A 16,726-nucleotide genomic window follows, 5' to 3' on the forward strand; every position below is an offset into this window, starting at 1 on the left:
TAGACCTCATTAGAAATGGAATCTCTGCTCTGCAGCAAACTTTGGCATCTCAAAACTTGACATTCCACAGCTGAATGAAAAGCCTAGATTTCCAACAAAATGAAATTTTTGAAAAATATTTTCTTTTGGAAATCTTAAAAATATCTTTTTGAATTGTTTTGACTGTTATAATTTATAAAAAAGTTGAAACAATGTTCCCATAACTTCCCCTTAAATGTTATGAAATCAATACATTTCCATAGAAAAATCTTATTTAGCCAAATGAGCATTTTTCCACTGGAAGACTGTTTCATCAGAAACTTTTTGACCAGGTCCAGTTGTATGCCGGTAGACCAACTCACTGGCCCAGGAACAATCAATGCCACACACTAGAGTTGGTTTTAGGCCATTGTCTCAAAGCACAATTTATTGGTTAAACAGAAAACTTAAAGTAAAGTAGCTCCTCTGCCCAGCATAGGCCACAATTCACAAAGGCTTTGTCCTCACCTTTCTCAGCCCCTCTGGGTCCTTGACCTGACCACAAGAATCTGCCTGGTTCCTGTAGTGCTCACTTCTAACACATTTGCCTAAGAGTCATCTCATAGTCAAGTACTTTCCTCTATTCCACCTTCTACTACACATCCTCCTTATAATTCTTCAGCCCAACTGACCACTTGCTGGCCTTTATAAGGGCCGCATGCTCTTCAGTCTATCACTTGACCTCTAGCTCCACAGCCTCAGTTGGGACAGAGCTGATCAGACACAGGTGGGGCTGGCCCATCTCCTCTTAAAGGGGCCAGTCCCCCTGTGAAATGTAATTTCACATCACTTGAATGTTTAAAAATTTATAGCAAATCTGGGACTTAGGGGTTCATCCTACAAAGTACTGAGCACCCTGGTGGCCCTGACCCAGCACAGCATTTAAGCATGTGCTTAGTTTTAAGCATGTGAATAATCCCAGTGTGACCTGTGCTGGTCCCTGGCAGGTTAGAAGCCAGGGCAACCAATCAGAGCAAGGGAGTGAGGCTACATAAACAGGTTCAGCCCAGCCTTTCACAGCAGTATAGTTGTGACAACTGGAAGGAGATTGCAAGTGTTTCATGGAAGCATACAGAAAAATCTTGTGTGTTGTAAGATGGCTTTAGGCTAACTGCGGAATGAGACACACACAGAGCTGGGGAAGACCTCCAGCCTGCCTGCTTCCTAGCTGTGTGTATTCTCACTGCACTCACTGTTTTGATTTTTGCTTCTCAAGCGCGGGCGGGGCTTTCCCCAGGCTGTATTCTTGTCGCTATTGCATTGGCTAAAGCAACTGTCAGTCCCACAGCTTTGCTGGCCCAGCAGCGCAGCTGGGAGGGTGGGGGCACGTTCTATTGGTCAAAGGAAAGCAAAGCAATAGGCCACGGTGGGGCGTGGGAGGGGCTCCCCATTGGGTGAAGCAGGCCAGGGAACCCCCGCCCACATTCCACAGCTGGAGAGGTGTGGGAAATAGTGCAGTCTGGAGGCTAGTTCCTTAATTCTGATTGGGCAGAGTCTTTGAAACTAGCCAGCTTCCCTTCAGTGATTGGCAGTTTTTATGGAGGGGGAGCCAGCATCTGAAGGGGTGGGGAGGGAAGGCTGCTGGTGTCAGTTTGAGTCTGGACTCTGAGCAGCTGTGGGGAGGGTCTCCAGCTGATAGAGGAAACTCGCTACCTATTAAACCCAAACACAGACACATTCTAATGCAGATCAGCTGTGTGCAAACAATACGGGAATTGCAGCACTGAGCACTGGAGAGAGGAGAGTAGGGTTTGTTCTGGAAATTTGTCTCAACTTAAATTGAGATATCTATATCATATAGATCTAGATTTGAGGGAGTATTAAGTACAAAGAGTGAGCAAAAGGAGATCTTTGGTCATATGGAATAAGGCTTCTCTGTGTGAGCAGAGTGCCCATAGTGAAGTGTGCCCAAATACACATACCCTATCTCCCTTGGCTTTATTGTGGTTCTAACTGACCATGGAGGTGTTGGAAAATGGGGAGCAGAACCTGTTGCACTGGGATCGAAAGCTGAGTGAGCTGTCAGAACTGGTGGACTCCGATTCCCTGCTAAACAATACGGTGAGAAACAGCAGTGCTGGGCTGTTTGTGTGTCTTCTGTACGGACACTAATGTGTGTTCGTCTTGTCACAGGGGGAGGGTGTGCAATAATTTCAATGGGGGAGGGGGGAAAGCCCCTTTCTTTGGGGTGGAATAGCAGGAGTTGGGCTAGCACCCATCTGCCTGGAAGTTAGGCTGGTCTGTTATCAAGAGTTCTTGTGAATACTCGGTGTAGGAGGCGTTCAGAAATCTTCCTTGTGAGATTATGAATGTGTGTGAAAAGTATGAGTAATACCATTTTCCTTCCCTTTAAGCCTTGCTTTCTTTGTCATTCCAGCTGGGTGGCTGGAGAAACCCAGGATAGAGTTGGGCCCCATTTGGATTATGAGGGGAAGCCCTAAAACTGCTTTACAGTTAATAATGATTGGGGGGGGGAGGAAGAGAGCTGGCGTTTGGAATTTTAATTGGGGTGGTAACTAGGGAAAACAGATGCTGAAATGCATTTTCATTTCTTCACGTTCTTCCAAACGAGAATGACTGTGAGCATACAGGGAGAACCCTTACAGTGCATTAAGGTGCTGTTGGATCCTAAGCCATTTTCAAAATGACTGAAATTTCATATTTTATTAAAACAGTAGTAGCAGAGATGGGTGTGTAACTTTGTGGTTTGGATTCTACTCCGCCCCCCCCCCATGCCAATTAAGAGGTTCGTAAAGGTTTAACTTAAAGCATCAGTAAGAAAATAACAGACTTCAGGACTTTACCATAATGGGTTTATTCTGCAATTGGGTGAAATCCAAGACTTTGAAATTCTGAGGAACTGGTTCCTGCATTTCTGCAGCCCACCATTATCATTAGAGGTTATGCTTGAAACGGAGTTGGAACCCTCCTATCTCCTGAAAGATTTTTGTGGTGTATCGGGGGTATAAGGAGAGAAAGAAGACTTCGTCCTCATCTGACAAATGCACTGTTAATTGTTATCAAAGGCACAGCTGCAGCCAGATGTTTGATTTACTTTACTGCAGTGTGCAAAAAAAGTCACTTCACCCAAAATAAGGCCAAAAGTGGGTTTTCCCAGGGTACCATAGGAAAGGGGGAAAATTAAGTTCTTCCAGGCAAACAATGCAGAATTACTCAGTCTTCCACAGCCAGGTCGGAGAAAACAGTGTTTTCTACTGAAGATCTTATTTTTTTTATAGTGGCTGACAAACCCTTGTTGGGTGGAAATGGGCCAGGCTTTGACTGAATTCTACAAAATATTGAAGAAAAATTGGTTTGGGTGTTTAGTGTACCGAGTGATTGAATTCTACCATGGTGCAGATTACTTTATATTACTAGTTGCTGCAAAGCTGAGAATTTGGAATTGACCATCTGTTTAGTAGGCTTTTAGTTTATTGGGATGCAGAGTTGTGGCTGTGTTGGTCCCAGGATATTTGAGAGACAAGGTGGGTGAAGTAATATCTTTTATTGGACTAATACAAAAAAGTTTATTTGGACACAGACTATGGAGGCATGTAAATATTGGAGGCATTTTCAGTGCAACACTTCATAGCTTCTGGCTACAGAAACTCTCACTGTAAACATGCGTCTAACCCTGGAAAGTGAAATGCTTTACAGGGACTTTCCTATGGCATGGCTAAGCAATCCCTCTGGTAAGTTCTTTCTTGTAGGCTGACTTTTAGGGGGAAAAGGGTGTGTTAATTGGCATGTTAAAACTATAATTACCTTGTTTACATAGGGATTTTAGTGTATTAAAATCCTAATGTAGACAAAGATAGTGGTAGTACTAATGTGCTAGTTAACCCACCCTTTTTTTCCTGGTGTGGACATGGCCTTTGGTTAGTTTAAAATTGCCCTTGAATCCTCAGATTCCAGTTGACTTGCTTTTGGTAGCAGCTGTTGGTGAAGCTGTAGGCATGTTTGTCTCTGTTCTTCCCTGGAAGTATATTGTATAATCTCTGGACTGAAATCATGAGCCCCACTCTTCACCACTGCCTACCATAACAGTTATGGCAACTTCCTTTTCGGCTGGGGCTCCCTTTCCCTTTGGAGACCATCAGTGGGGCGTAACATATCAAAGGGGCTGCTGTTGTGTCACAAGGATTCTTGTCTTCCTCCCCTCCAACTTTGATTTTGTCCTGCAAAGGCAGAATGTTTTATCACTTCCTGTCAGTCCTGGCAAGGAGAGATGAAGATCATTAACTAAACTCTTTTCTCTTCCATGGAAATGCATCATTTGGTTACCATGCTGGTTTCCAATATTAACCACCTTTCTACCGTGGGAAATTATTGTTGAAGCACAAATACTATTTTATGCCTTTAAAAAACAAAGATGCAAAGTCCTTGGGGGAGTAGCTATAAAGGGCCAATAAATATCTGAAATTTAACTGTATTTGCCAACTATCTTAAAAACAACAAAAAGCAAAACAAGAGAAAAAAACCAGCCTCAACCAAACCAGTGTTAGGCCTCCAGCTGTTACTTGTCTCTAATGCAGGAGATGTTTTGTGGGCATGTGCTGGCCTTTCAGCTCTGCAGACCTTAGTCTCTGATCTCAGGTGAAAATGAGTAATATTTTCTTGGGTATGTGGGTGGAGAGGGTGCATTCAAGTCCAATGTGTGTGCACAGCACACAGTAATAAAAGTTGACACAATTGGTGAGTCTCTGCTCAGGAGAAGTCCAAGATTGTAATTCTGGGGACTGCTATAGGTGAGGGCTGAGGTGCGCTGGCAGAGCTGTATGAGGAAGCTTGCTCAGCATTTACCTGCACTATGCCTGGCTCAGTGTAGGCAGTCCTATCTGTGCCTCACTTCTGTGAGTACTAATATACCCAGGTAAATAAAAGGGAATAAAAGGTTTTCATCTGTGAACTACCATAGTGCCACCATGCAGTATCATAATTCTGCATCACAGCAAAGATTTTGTGTTAGTCTATGTGCAGAAACATGAATAACCATATAAGGCCTAACTTGCCGTGTGCTAGGCAGGCTGGCCTTAAGGTCCTGGGAAGCATGCCTGTTGCAAGTTCCGAAGTTTAATGCAACTAGAAGGCAGGCTCTCTGTTGCACACTGTAACTGTCTTTCTTTAACTATCCCATTTAACTGCTTTGTCATTGAAATTTCTTATGCCTTGCACAATTTATATCTTCAGATAGCTCTAGGGGGAAAGCGCTCCTATGTTAGATTTCTTTAATGAGCTAATAGGAGCTTTAATGACAGGAAGCACTGCACTGTTCTGTTGAAGGGTGCACACACTCTCTCTCTCTCTCTCTCTCTCCCTCCCTCTTAATTTAAAAAAAGGAATGTTCTGAATGAAACAAGGGACCCCTCTGAGAATATTCTGTTGGATTTTATAGCTGTGTTTGGGATGCTTCCTTCCAACTACTGTTTGGATCTTTGTCGGTGACAAAGATTGAATTGCCATTCTAATTCATACTGTCAGCCAGAAGTATTTCCCTAATAAAAATCCAGAGCGTGGGTGAGAAATTGTGGCCACCCAACATACATTTCCCAGTAGGGTGACCAGATGTCCCGATTTTATAGGGACAGCCTGATATTCAGGGCTTTTTCTTATATAGGCATCTATTACCCCCCATCCACTGTCCTGATTTTTTTTCACACTTGCTATCTGGTCACACTATTTCCAAATCCAGTTACTGGCTATTTGAAATGTTTATAGCTTGCAAAATAAATGACATTCTGGCTGCCCAGTGGTCAGAAACAGTGCTCCTGTCTCTGCTGTGTTTAAATGGAGAGTGCTCTGCTTGTTGTGTGGCAAATAATCCTACCTAGGCATTGACTCTTAGGAGCCTGTAGGAAGAGGCCTCTGAAGGGACCCAAACAGAGGCAAGAAATTGATATGTTTCTGTTGTTGGAAGAATTCTGAGTGAAGCCACCAATAGAAGGAGAAACAAAAGCGATCAATAGTATGAATGATGAAGTGGGTGTATTTCAAAAAGAGAGGATGGTATGATTATTTTGACTACTTATTTTTTCCATAGTAATCCCTCACAGGGAAAGAAAAGCATCTATTCCTACTGTCACTCGCACTCTTATTTGCAAAGTACCGTTTCTGTGGCGGAATATGTTGTGCCTGCTGTAATGAAGTAAAAACTTCACAACTACCTTTAATCAAGCTTCTCAACTGAGTCAAAATTTAGCATTTCCCTGGTTCAGACTTCAGATCTTGTAGGATTCATTGGCTTTGCTGCTTCTGCTACATATGCAAGTTTTTTGCTTGGTGTGTCCGTAAATAGCAACGGGGATGGACAGTGAGGAGTCTGTAGTGCCCCTGTAGACCTGCTGCTGTCAGATTTATGTGCCTTCAACTGTTTGTCTGCTTAGTGGGATGAACACCACAGACTTATTTGCTTGATCACTTCTCTCAAATGATATGCTGACCCGCCCATGTTCCCTAGTGCAATGTCACTGTCTTGTTGGCAGCCAATGGCATGCAGATTGAGTCTTCCTCTGGTCTTTGCCTGTTCTTGTCTGGGCACATAACTGTGATTTAAATGTGAAAAAGTTGGTAGTACAGTCCCATTAGTGCCATCTCAGAAGATGGACATGCACCATTATAAAGGCTGCTTATAAATCCCAATCTTCAGCAGACACCTCTGTGCTAGTGAAACCAGCATCCCACCTTGTGACTAAGCATCCTATCCTCTAAACAGAGAGACGTGTGTGTATGCGTTTAGGAAAGATATGAACAGCCTTTGAAAGACGTCTTGAATAGGTACAATCTTCTATTAATGTGTGATAGACAAAATCAAAAAAAAAAAGTGTGATAGGAAAACTTACGGGCAGGAGGAAGGATCCACTTTCCTTCTGCAGTCTAACAGTGATGTGTGCATATGTAATATACAAAAGGATAAAATTTTTGTCACTGAGACATTGCCTGAGACAGCTGCCTTTATATAGTTAAAAATGCTTAACCCTCTCCACACCCCCAAAGCAGTTCAAGATTCAAATTATTAATCAGAGCTGTGTAGACCATGTGTAATAGTACAAATACGTTTAAACACACAACTATTTAAAATTGTCCATGCCCAGATTCAGCCCCCTGGGGCTACTGTGGTTTTTTTCTTGCCATAGCTGGTGATCTCAGCAGTGCCTAAAGCACCATAAGGAATGTGGCTCCCTGCGCCACTGTAACTGTTAGTGACATCCTCTGAAACAGAGCCCCGAGGAGCTGCAGGCAGGTCTTGGCAGGCAGCAGGCCTTTTAGGTAACTCTTCAAAAGACAGTAACACATTGGAATTCAAGTCTGCATAAGCTGACCTACAGTTGATGCCGTCCCAGCAGGGCTGCGTGCCTCAGTGACAAATACCGGGTCCTGATACAGATGGATAAATCTGTTGACAAAATGCTCTGTAAAATGCCAACTACCTGTTCCATTTCTAGAAGGCAGTCAAAAGGCAAATGGTTCTTGTAAAGAACTTTTAACTGTCAAAAGTGTATCCAGTTCTGATGAGGCAATCTTGTTCCCATTTTGTTGTTGTTAACCTATTTATTGCTTGATTCTGCTTCTGTATGGCAGCAGAATGCAGCTGGATTTAATATCAATATTGAACTAGACCATCCGTGTTCTAAAGGTGATACACGGGGAGCAGAAGTGGAGGTGTTTGGCCATATGCAGAAGGTATGTATGTTGGATAGCACTGAAATAGCTGACTGAAATATTTTAGGCCTAACTTTTCAGAAGTGACCAGTGAATTTGAGTATCTGAATTCTTGAGTACTCAACTTGAGACACTTCAAAGGGGCCTGATTTCTCAAAGTGCTGAGTATTTGCCCTCTGAAAATGGAGCCTTTGAAAGGTATGCAAATTGAAATGGCCCAAATCTCTAGCCATTTCTGAAAATTTAGGCCTCAGTGTGGACTTCAGTATAGCATTTGCATGAGCTGTATAAATCCATGAGGACACTACAGTTGATGCTATGGATACTATAACTTCTGAACACTTGTAGTGTGGGGGCTTGTGGGGCGTATGCAGTCAGTTTGCATGTGCAAAGGAATGCATTGTTCGCTCTGGAGTCTCAGCAGGTTGACCATGCTTTCCCTATTTGATGCACCTGAACAAAAATCAAACCAAACGTAAAGTTCAATGATGTCAGAGTTCAGAATCGTGTTTGTCCTCGAAGAAGAGTTGGGGAAACTTTGAGCTGTTCTTATCTCTTCAGATAAATTGTCCGTTACAGGCTAATGAATCTCATCAGGAATTTGCAGTGACTCATTTTCTCTGTCTCACAAACACTCTGATCACTGTCGTCTGCTTAGTATTCAGTTGACTTCTGCAGAAAGAGTACATCTGAATGGGCTTCCTTGGATTGCCTGTGTTTTTCAGTGTGTGGCACTTGAGGCTATATTTCATTTGTTAATTATATCTGATATGATTATTAATTTTACATACACACTGTAAAATTCAATGTTTCCACAGCATGTGTACCACTGGGCCTGGAGTGAGCTTTACTGATTTAATACATTTAATTTCTTTTGGCAGGGTAGCCAAGTTATGGCTTCTGTGAAAAATGTAACTGTTTTTTGTCTTAAATGCCTGTAAAATCCTGGGTTAATGTAACTTTTTATTTAATTTCCTTTTGATTTTGAGAGTGCTGGTACATTTTATTTAAAAGTGGAATTCATCATATTGCACATTTAGTTTTAACTCTGCCTGCTTAAGGAGTTGACTAAAGACTCATCATTTCTTCTCATCTGTAACTGGGCATGGAAGGCAATTCTGCAGCTTGGTTTATAGCCTAATGTGACTTCACTAATCAGGTCTTCTAAAGAATTGGTCAAGGCTCTCCAATAAAGAGAGAAGCAAAGATGTACATATATTAAAAAGGCAGATAAGTTAAATAAACAACTTGGAGACAGTCATTATAAATTATGAAGGAGCTGAATAACTTTTGAAACAAAAAACCAACAAACTATTTATGCTCTAGACTTCCCATTTAAAGCCCTTTTTTTTTTTTTTTTTTAAAGAGGAACACAGTTAGTTCAAATATTCAGCAAATCTCTTGTAAACATCTCTGATCTAAAACCTGACTGAGAGAAACACATGGTGGTTTGAAACTTTACCCTCACCATCATATTTCCTGCCAGTTAAATTTAGAAAAATAAGTGTATTGGATTTTTCTCCAGCTGGGCTTCTTTTGGACTGACGTGTAACTGTACACTTAAGGTGCTGAATCTGTGATGGTGGTTGAGGTAGAGAAGAAGAGTGATCTGTTCTGGGAATGATTTTTGGGGTATGGTGGGTAATGGCAAGTGTGCCCATGTAGCACAGAAAACACTATTTTTGGTACCTTGTGGAAGCCTGTAGTCTGCAATATCCCAGCTAAATGTTTCTCAAGACTTAGAAGGATCCTGTTGAAGATATGTAAAGGTATATTGCTAATCAAGGAAGTGGGTAGAGTGTGATAGTCTGGACAAATGAATGCATCATTCATGTTACTAAAACTGGGTTGTCCTACAGCTGGGAACAGAGAGCTTTACATTTGGCTAAGTTATGGGAAGAGAGTACAGCCTTAGAATTCCTCACAGATCTCCGTACCACGCTTTAAAGAGACCTTTTCAGCCCTATCCTAGAAAAGGTGGCAACTGTGCAAGCCTTTCAAATAGATTTGGAATAAAACTGGGTTCTTTTCAATCTTCTTTCTTTTCATGAGCATCAGTATCTTCCACAGCAGTAACGATAGGCTACCAGGCAGCTGATCGCCCCAACCCACATTTGGGATAGTTTAACTTTGTTATGCTGTTTTCTGGCTGTCACTTCTTCATGCAGCAGTTATCATATTCTGTCTGTCTCCTCTTCCTCTCCAAATAGAGCTCCAAGCTCCTGATTGTCTAGTCCAGGATTTCTTTGCCTCCAGACAAGCAAAAAAGTTCACAGTTGTTCTCAAGGTATTAAAACAGGGCCTATGACCAAACCTCTCCCACCGCCCAACTATTGCTGCCTCCTTGTCTTTTAGCTTCTCTTGTTTGCCTGCTGCAGCCTGATGGCAGCACAACTCACTGGGATAGGACTCCTGTGCCAAAGCCCGTTGACCAAGACTTTGGAAGTGGAGTAATTTATTCTGGAATAGAATCACGTTTGTTCCAGAATAGCATATCCACACAAGGTATTATGCCAGCATAGCTAATAGCCATAGCTATACTGGGAAATTTCCCTGTGTAGATAAGTGCTTACACTTCTCATGACCTAAGCTAGATGAGGCATTCTCAGTTTAATTAAAGCAAGAGAGAGAGGTGAAGAGCTTGCATGCCATGAAGGCAGTCGTTACCTTCCCAATTCCCCTTGCTGCTTCCAGAGATCTTTTATTGGGGCCTGCTTCCCCTCCCCCCGGATCCAAGGCCATAAACTCCACTTTTCAAATCTGACCTCTCCTGTTACTTAAACACACTAGGGTATGGATTTGCTGCCTTCCCTTGGAAGGCAAAAGACCCTTTAATGGTTAATAGCCACCTTTCAAAGGCTTAACTTGGCTCCAGTATCAACTCCTTGGCTGCCATTATCTAGTTTGTCAGGCCCAGTGTTAAAATCCCATAAACAACTAGTCCTTTGCCAAGAAATGTGAATAATGAGCAGGTCCCCGGAAGTTTTGTCACAACATAGCTCTGCGCAAGCATTCTCAATTCAGGGGAGAGAGAGCCTCGTCTTTGCCTTCCCTCTAGGTCCTCTCTGTCATTCAATACCATGTAGAAGAGTGAGACAGAAGTCTGTCTCTCTAGACAGAGGCCCCTTTACTGGCAGAGGTAACCATGACACTCTAAGACTTTCAGTGATAGGGGCATTTGATTGTCTCTTGAAGTCTGGGATCTCATTTAGAGCTGTCCCAGGCTTCCAAATATATATGTTTTTGAACGTAGGTCTGGTACTCTGGCTCTAGTTCTCTATCGGGGAAGGCTTCCTTCATAATACCTCACTACTTCGTGGGAGAGAGGCAGGGTTGCATGCAGTGGAGAGAATCTAGGTGACCTATTGGTTGTCCCCTGCAACTGCTCTAAAGCAAATGCTACTGTATTGAAATTGGAAGTCAAGAGAGAAAATACAGTGGAAGAGTAAACACAGCATTTCTCCTTGGGTATGTGGAATAGGCAATAGGAAAAATCCAGTTGGTTAGGAATAAATTATTAAATTCTAATGTAGGGTTACCATATTTTGTGCCTCCAAAAGGAGGACACTCCACGGGCCCTGGCCCCGCCCCCAGCCCCGCCCATGCCCCCACCCCCAACTCCACCCCTTCCCCCAAAGTCTCCACCCCCTCCCCTGCTTCCCGCGAACATTTGATTCGCGGGAAGCCTGAAGCAGGTAAGGGGTGTGTGGGGGGTGGGGGGGGGAGGACGCGCGGCCCAGGCTGGCCCTCCCGGCGTTTCCAGCCTGGGTCGGCTCGGGCCCTGGGGTGCCGGCCCCGGGCCCGCCCCCCGGCCGAGCACCCCCGGCCCGCCCAGCACTGCCGGTCCCCGGCCGAGCACCCCCGGCCCGGCCCCCAGGCCTCCGGCCGAGCACCCCTGGCTGCCCAGCACCGCCGGTCCCCGGTGGCCCGGCGCACCCCCCGGCTGCCCAGCACCCCCGGCGGCCCGGCGCACCCCCTGGCCGCCCAGCACCGCCAGCCCCCGGCCGCCCAGCACCGCCAGCCCCTGGTGGCCCCCGGCGGCCTGGCGCCCCCCCCCCCGGCCGCCCAGCACCGCTGGTCCCCGGCGGCCCGGCACCCCCCCCGGCCGCCCAGCACCCCCGTCCCCGGGCCAGCCCCTGGCCCAGCGGCGCCGGATTTTCCCGAACATGTTCGGCTTTTGGGGATTTCCCCCCGGACGGGGATTTGAGTCCCAAAAAGCCGGACATGTCCGGGAAAATCCGGACGTATGGTAACCCTATTCTAATGGGGTTAGGGATGTTCTGTTTAAGCTGTAAATGAGGGACTGAGGCAAATGTGAGGGATGCATAATAATGATGATAGTTTTAGCCTTGTGGAACTTTTTTTTGGCAGCAAACATTCTTTTTTTCAGTTGATTCGACATTTCTGACTTAAGTAACATACAATAACGAAGGTTGGAGGAAAAAAGATCAGATTGTAAATACATTCATTTGCTATATTTTATGTAAAATATATTTTTGCTCTCTTCCCCACAGCTTTTGTATGTTGCTTGTCTTCTTAAACCCTACATGCTTTAGGGTAGAGACTATATTTGCTTCTGTGTCTGTAAAGTGACTAACAGCATGAAGTACTGATTCAATCAGGAGCCTCTGGGCTATACTAAATACAAATATTAAACATGAGGGGAATAGAGGTTAACGTCCCTCTTGAATGAGGGACACTCTTCATTAGGAGGCCAAGTTGAGGGGTTGGAAAGGCACTGAGAGGAAAGAAACAACATAAATAAAGGATGGGATACTAGCTAGATAGGATGGATTTACGCGAATAGAGCAGTCTCTGCAGCTGCCTTTGATCCAAGTGAGTTACTGTGAAGATGCCAGTGACCATTTAGTGCCTGTCCTGCACATTGGAAGTCTACTTGTTTGCCATCTGCTAGCTTTAAATCTTCTGCATGTGATCCTACTCTTCTGTGATTGGTACTGATGAAAAGCAGAAATCTAGAAATCTGTCTGCCAAGAAAGGATTTTCCCATGCAGTTGCACTGAGATATGCTTCATCATTTCACACAAACTGCTGGAGTTCTATGTAGGGTTGCCAGGTGTCTGGTTTTCGACTGGAATGCCTGGTCAAAAAGGGACCCTCGCGGGCTGTTAAGTCAGTCAGCAGTGCAGGCAGGCTCCCTACCTGGCTCTGCGCAACTCAAGGGGAAGCTGCTGGCATCTTCTTCTGGCTCCTAGGCAGAGGGATGGCCACGGGCTCTGCGCGCTGCGCCCATTGGCCAGGAACTGCAGCCAGTGGGAGCTGAGGGGGCGGTGTCTGCAGGCGTGGGCAACACGGAGAGCCATGTGGTTGTGCCTCCACTTAGGAGCTAGAGGGAGATGCCAGCAGCTTCCTGGGAGCGGTCTGAGGTAAGCGCCGCCCGGGGTCTGCACCCCGGGTCCCCTGCATCCCAATTCCATGCCCCAGCCTGGAGCCCTTTCCTGCATGACAAACCCTTCATTTCCGGCCCTACCCCACAGCCCATACCTGCAGCCGGAGCCCTCACTGCCACTCCCCCTGCCCCCAAACCCCCTTGCCCCAGCCTCGTGAAAGTGAGCAAGGTTGGGGGAGAGTGAGCAACTGAGGGAGGGGGATGGAGTGAGAAGGGGGCATGGCCTCTGAAAAGGGGCGGGGCAAGAGTGTTGGGTTTTCTGCAAATTGAAAGTTGGCAACCCTAGTTCTATGGTAAGAAAATGGAGTCCAAATGTGGTGTTTTGGTAACCTCTTCTCTGATTTCATGCTGTCCATGGCAGTGAAGCATCAGGCTGCTCTCTTCTACCTATATGCTAGATTTGTCCAAAATCAGAGAAATAAAGCCAGTTTGTGCTAGTGAGATCTTTTCCTCACCGTGGAAAGGGATAAAGAGAAATGCACCTACATGTGTTTGTCTTGTATGGTTTGGGGCTGCAGGTGCTGGGGAAGCTGCTGTCCCTCAGCTTTGCTAGCCTGACTCAGTTCTGTTCTGCAACACCCCTGAAATACTTCACTCCTGGCTCTTGCTTTAGCAGAGATTGCCCACATCATACCGGCATGCCTTACCTCAGATGGCAAAGTGTCCGTGACAGATGGGAGGACCCAGCTCTCTCACTTGTATCAAAGATGGTGTGAGTGTTGCCACTGACTTGCATGAGAGCAGGAGCGCAGCCTTCACAAGATGCTTCAAACTTATTTAAGCTGATGATGCTGAGAGATGCTTTTGAAATTGGCTAAACAATAAAATCATCCTTACATGCCGCAGCAGCCAAGAGTGTCGAAGGCATGGCTGACAAAGTATTTAGAGATGAAGTGGGTGAGGTAATATCTTGGATGAGCTTCTGTGGGTGAGAGAGGCAAGCTTTTGAGCTTACACAGAGCTAGTCTTCAGGTTTAGAAATATACTTAGGCCTGGTCTACCCTACAGAGTTAGGTCGACATAAGCTGCCATACGTGAGCATCTACACTACAGTGTTGCTCTTGCTGATGTAAGTTTCCCACTATACCGACTTAATAGCTCCAGCTCCGCGAGAGGCATAGTGCTTAGGTTGGTGTAGTTAGGTTGACGCAGTGTCAGTGTAGACACTGCAGTTACTGTTCTGGCTGTCAGCCCTGGGTGGCTGACAGCTGGTGCAAGCCCTCCTGGTGAGGATGCACACTGCTGACAGAAGGAGCTAGCGTGGACATACAAAACTGATTTAATTACTGCGGTGGCTGTACAGCGACGTAACTTAAGTCGACTAAATTTTGTAGTGTAGATATGCCCCCAGTGTCACAGCTAAATACAAGGTGGAACAGATTGTTTGGTATAAGTAGTTAAAACATATTTCAAGGGACCATTCAAGGTGTGGTGGCCTGGTAACGCCCCGCCAGTCATGGTGGGGAGGCAACTGGGGGGGGGGGGAGGTTATTAGTGGGTTATAGATAGTTGTAATATGCCCTAAATCCAGTATGTCAATTCAATCCATGGTTTTTAGTGTCTAGCAAAGTTATGAATTTATGCTCCCAGGCTTGTCTTTTGAAAGTGATGTGCAGGTTTCCTTTAAGAATGAGGACTGAGAGGTCAGATATAGAGTGATCATTTTGTAAAAAATGATATGGTTTTTATCTTTTTTTTTTTTTTTTTTTTTAATCATTTTTCTCTGTGAGTTCCTTCGAGAGCGTAGTAATTGTCTGGTTTCACCCACATAGTTGTTGGGGCATTTAGTGCACTGGATGAGGTACCCCACATATTGTGATAGGTGTATATAGGACCCATGGATCTTGAAAGGTGTGTTGATTAACAGTGGAAATATGTCCACAGGTTTTGTATCTACTTGTTCTTACTGGGTCTGGTGCTGCTTTGAGCTGAGGTGTCCTGGCATGTGTAGAGCTTGCTTCTTCTAATGATCTTGGAGAGGCTGTGGGCAGGGGGTTGTCTGAAGGTCAGAAGAAGGGGTTCAGGAAAGATTTCTTTGAGGGTGTGGTCCCCATTGAGTATGGGTTGCAACTATTTAAAGATACCATATCTGGGTTCTACGGTGAGGCGATCTGAGACAACTAGTTGTGTGCAGTTGATGAGGGTTTTATTTTCCATATTAAAGCAGGTTCTCTTGGGGTGCTTGGATGGCCTCTTCCATGTTGTGATCTATTTCTTTGGGGGAGGGAGGAGTGTCCTTGTTTGCTGAAGGTGGTTTTAAATATGTTAAGGTTAGGGTGACCAGGTGTCTGGTTTTAGACCGGAACACCCAGTCAAAAAGGGATCCTGGCAGCTCCGGTCAGCACCGCTGACGAGGCCGTAGACTGTCCAGTTGGCAGTGCTGTGCAGCGAGGCTGGCAGGCTCCCTGATAGCCTCTGCGCTGTGTGGCTCCTGGGAAGCAGTCGGCATGTCCAGCTCCTAGGCTTAAGGGTGGCTGGGGGGGGTCCGCGTGCTGCCCCGCCCACAGGCGCTGCTCCCATAGGTAGGGCAGGGGATGAACTAGCATGCCTAGCAAGTGGCTGTTGAGGATTTGTGGCGCGCGTCTGTGCTGCTGCTGCCGGCCCTCTTCTCCTTCTCGTGCTCCTCCTGTGGCTGGGCTCGAGCTACGGCATGTGCTCTGCGGCGAACGGCAGTCTGTCGCCCCATCGCTGGCACCCAGGAGTTGGAGGTATGTGTATCCCCATCTCTGAGTGCTGGGAATGGGGCTGTACCCCCCATCCCTCTCACTGCATCCCTCCCCGTTCCAACCCTTTGCATCCCCATCCCCCTCACTGCATCCATCCCACCCTGCCCCCACACCTACCCATCCTAGCCCTTACAGTGCTCTCCCACCCATCCTCTCCACCTCCCAGAGCTGCCACCCGCATGTTCTTCACTCCCTGCACCCCATTCACCTCCATACACTGCTGCACTCCCATTATGTCCCTATACACCCCTATTCCCCCTCCACATCCTCATGCACCTGTAGCCGCTTGCTTCCCCACCCTCCCTACATACCCCCCTACCCCCTTCTCTTCTTCACTGTCCCCCTCTCACCCCTACCCTCCTCTCATCCTTGGCCTCTTTCCCTCCCCATCCCCTCTCCTCCCTTCCTGGCGGGGTGTGTCTATGTAGGCAAGTATATGCATGCATGCATTGTATGTGTGTAAGAGACTGTGTATCTTTCTGTAGGGAGGTGTGTGTATTGCTGCATGTGTGTATACCTGTGTGAATAAAATTTGCAGCCTAACTCTGACTTTTATTCCTTTTGCTGGTTTGCGCACCAAGAAATTGATGACACAAAATGTGTATTCATATCATAACAAGTTTTTTTAAAAGAGACGGGAACTCTAAAAGAAACGTATTATTTCTTAAAGTGAATATTGTTGACTAATAATTGCAGAAGAGCCAATGGATCAGACATTTCTCCCCACCTTTGTCTAGCTACATTATAAACTCTTTGTTGCAGACTCTCTCTTTTTATGTGTATGTTCAGCATCTACCACCCTGGAGCCCTGATCGTAGTTGGGGTCTCTAGGCACTAACCAACAATTTGTAAGAATAAATAATATGAAAGTATATGTGTTTGTGCATGCTAGATGTGTACACATGAATACACG

The 16,726-nt window shown here is 45.6% G+C and overlaps 1 protein-coding gene across 1 annotated transcript in view; it reads left to right on the forward strand.

Moving 5' to 3' along the window:
- The first annotated feature begins 1,583 nt into the window (after window positions 1-1,583).
- CREB3L2 (cAMP responsive element binding protein 3 like 2) overlaps window positions 1,584-16,726 on the forward strand; it is a 114,145-nt gene continuing 99,002 nt past the window's right edge. Inside the window, exon 1 of the mRNA XM_005296356.4 lies at window positions 1,584-2,079. Coding sequence (XP_005296413.1) covers window positions 1,978-2,079 — 102 coding nt within the window. The 5' untranslated portion in view covers window positions 1,584-1,977. The remainder of the gene's footprint in view (window positions 2,080-16,726) is intronic.

The sequence above is a fragment of the Chrysemys picta genome, chromosome 1 (genome assembly GCF_011386835.1).
Source record: "Chrysemys picta bellii isolate R12L10 chromosome 1, ASM1138683v2, whole genome shotgun sequence".
Lineage (NCBI taxonomy): Eukaryota > Metazoa > Chordata > Testudines > Emydidae > Chrysemys > Chrysemys picta.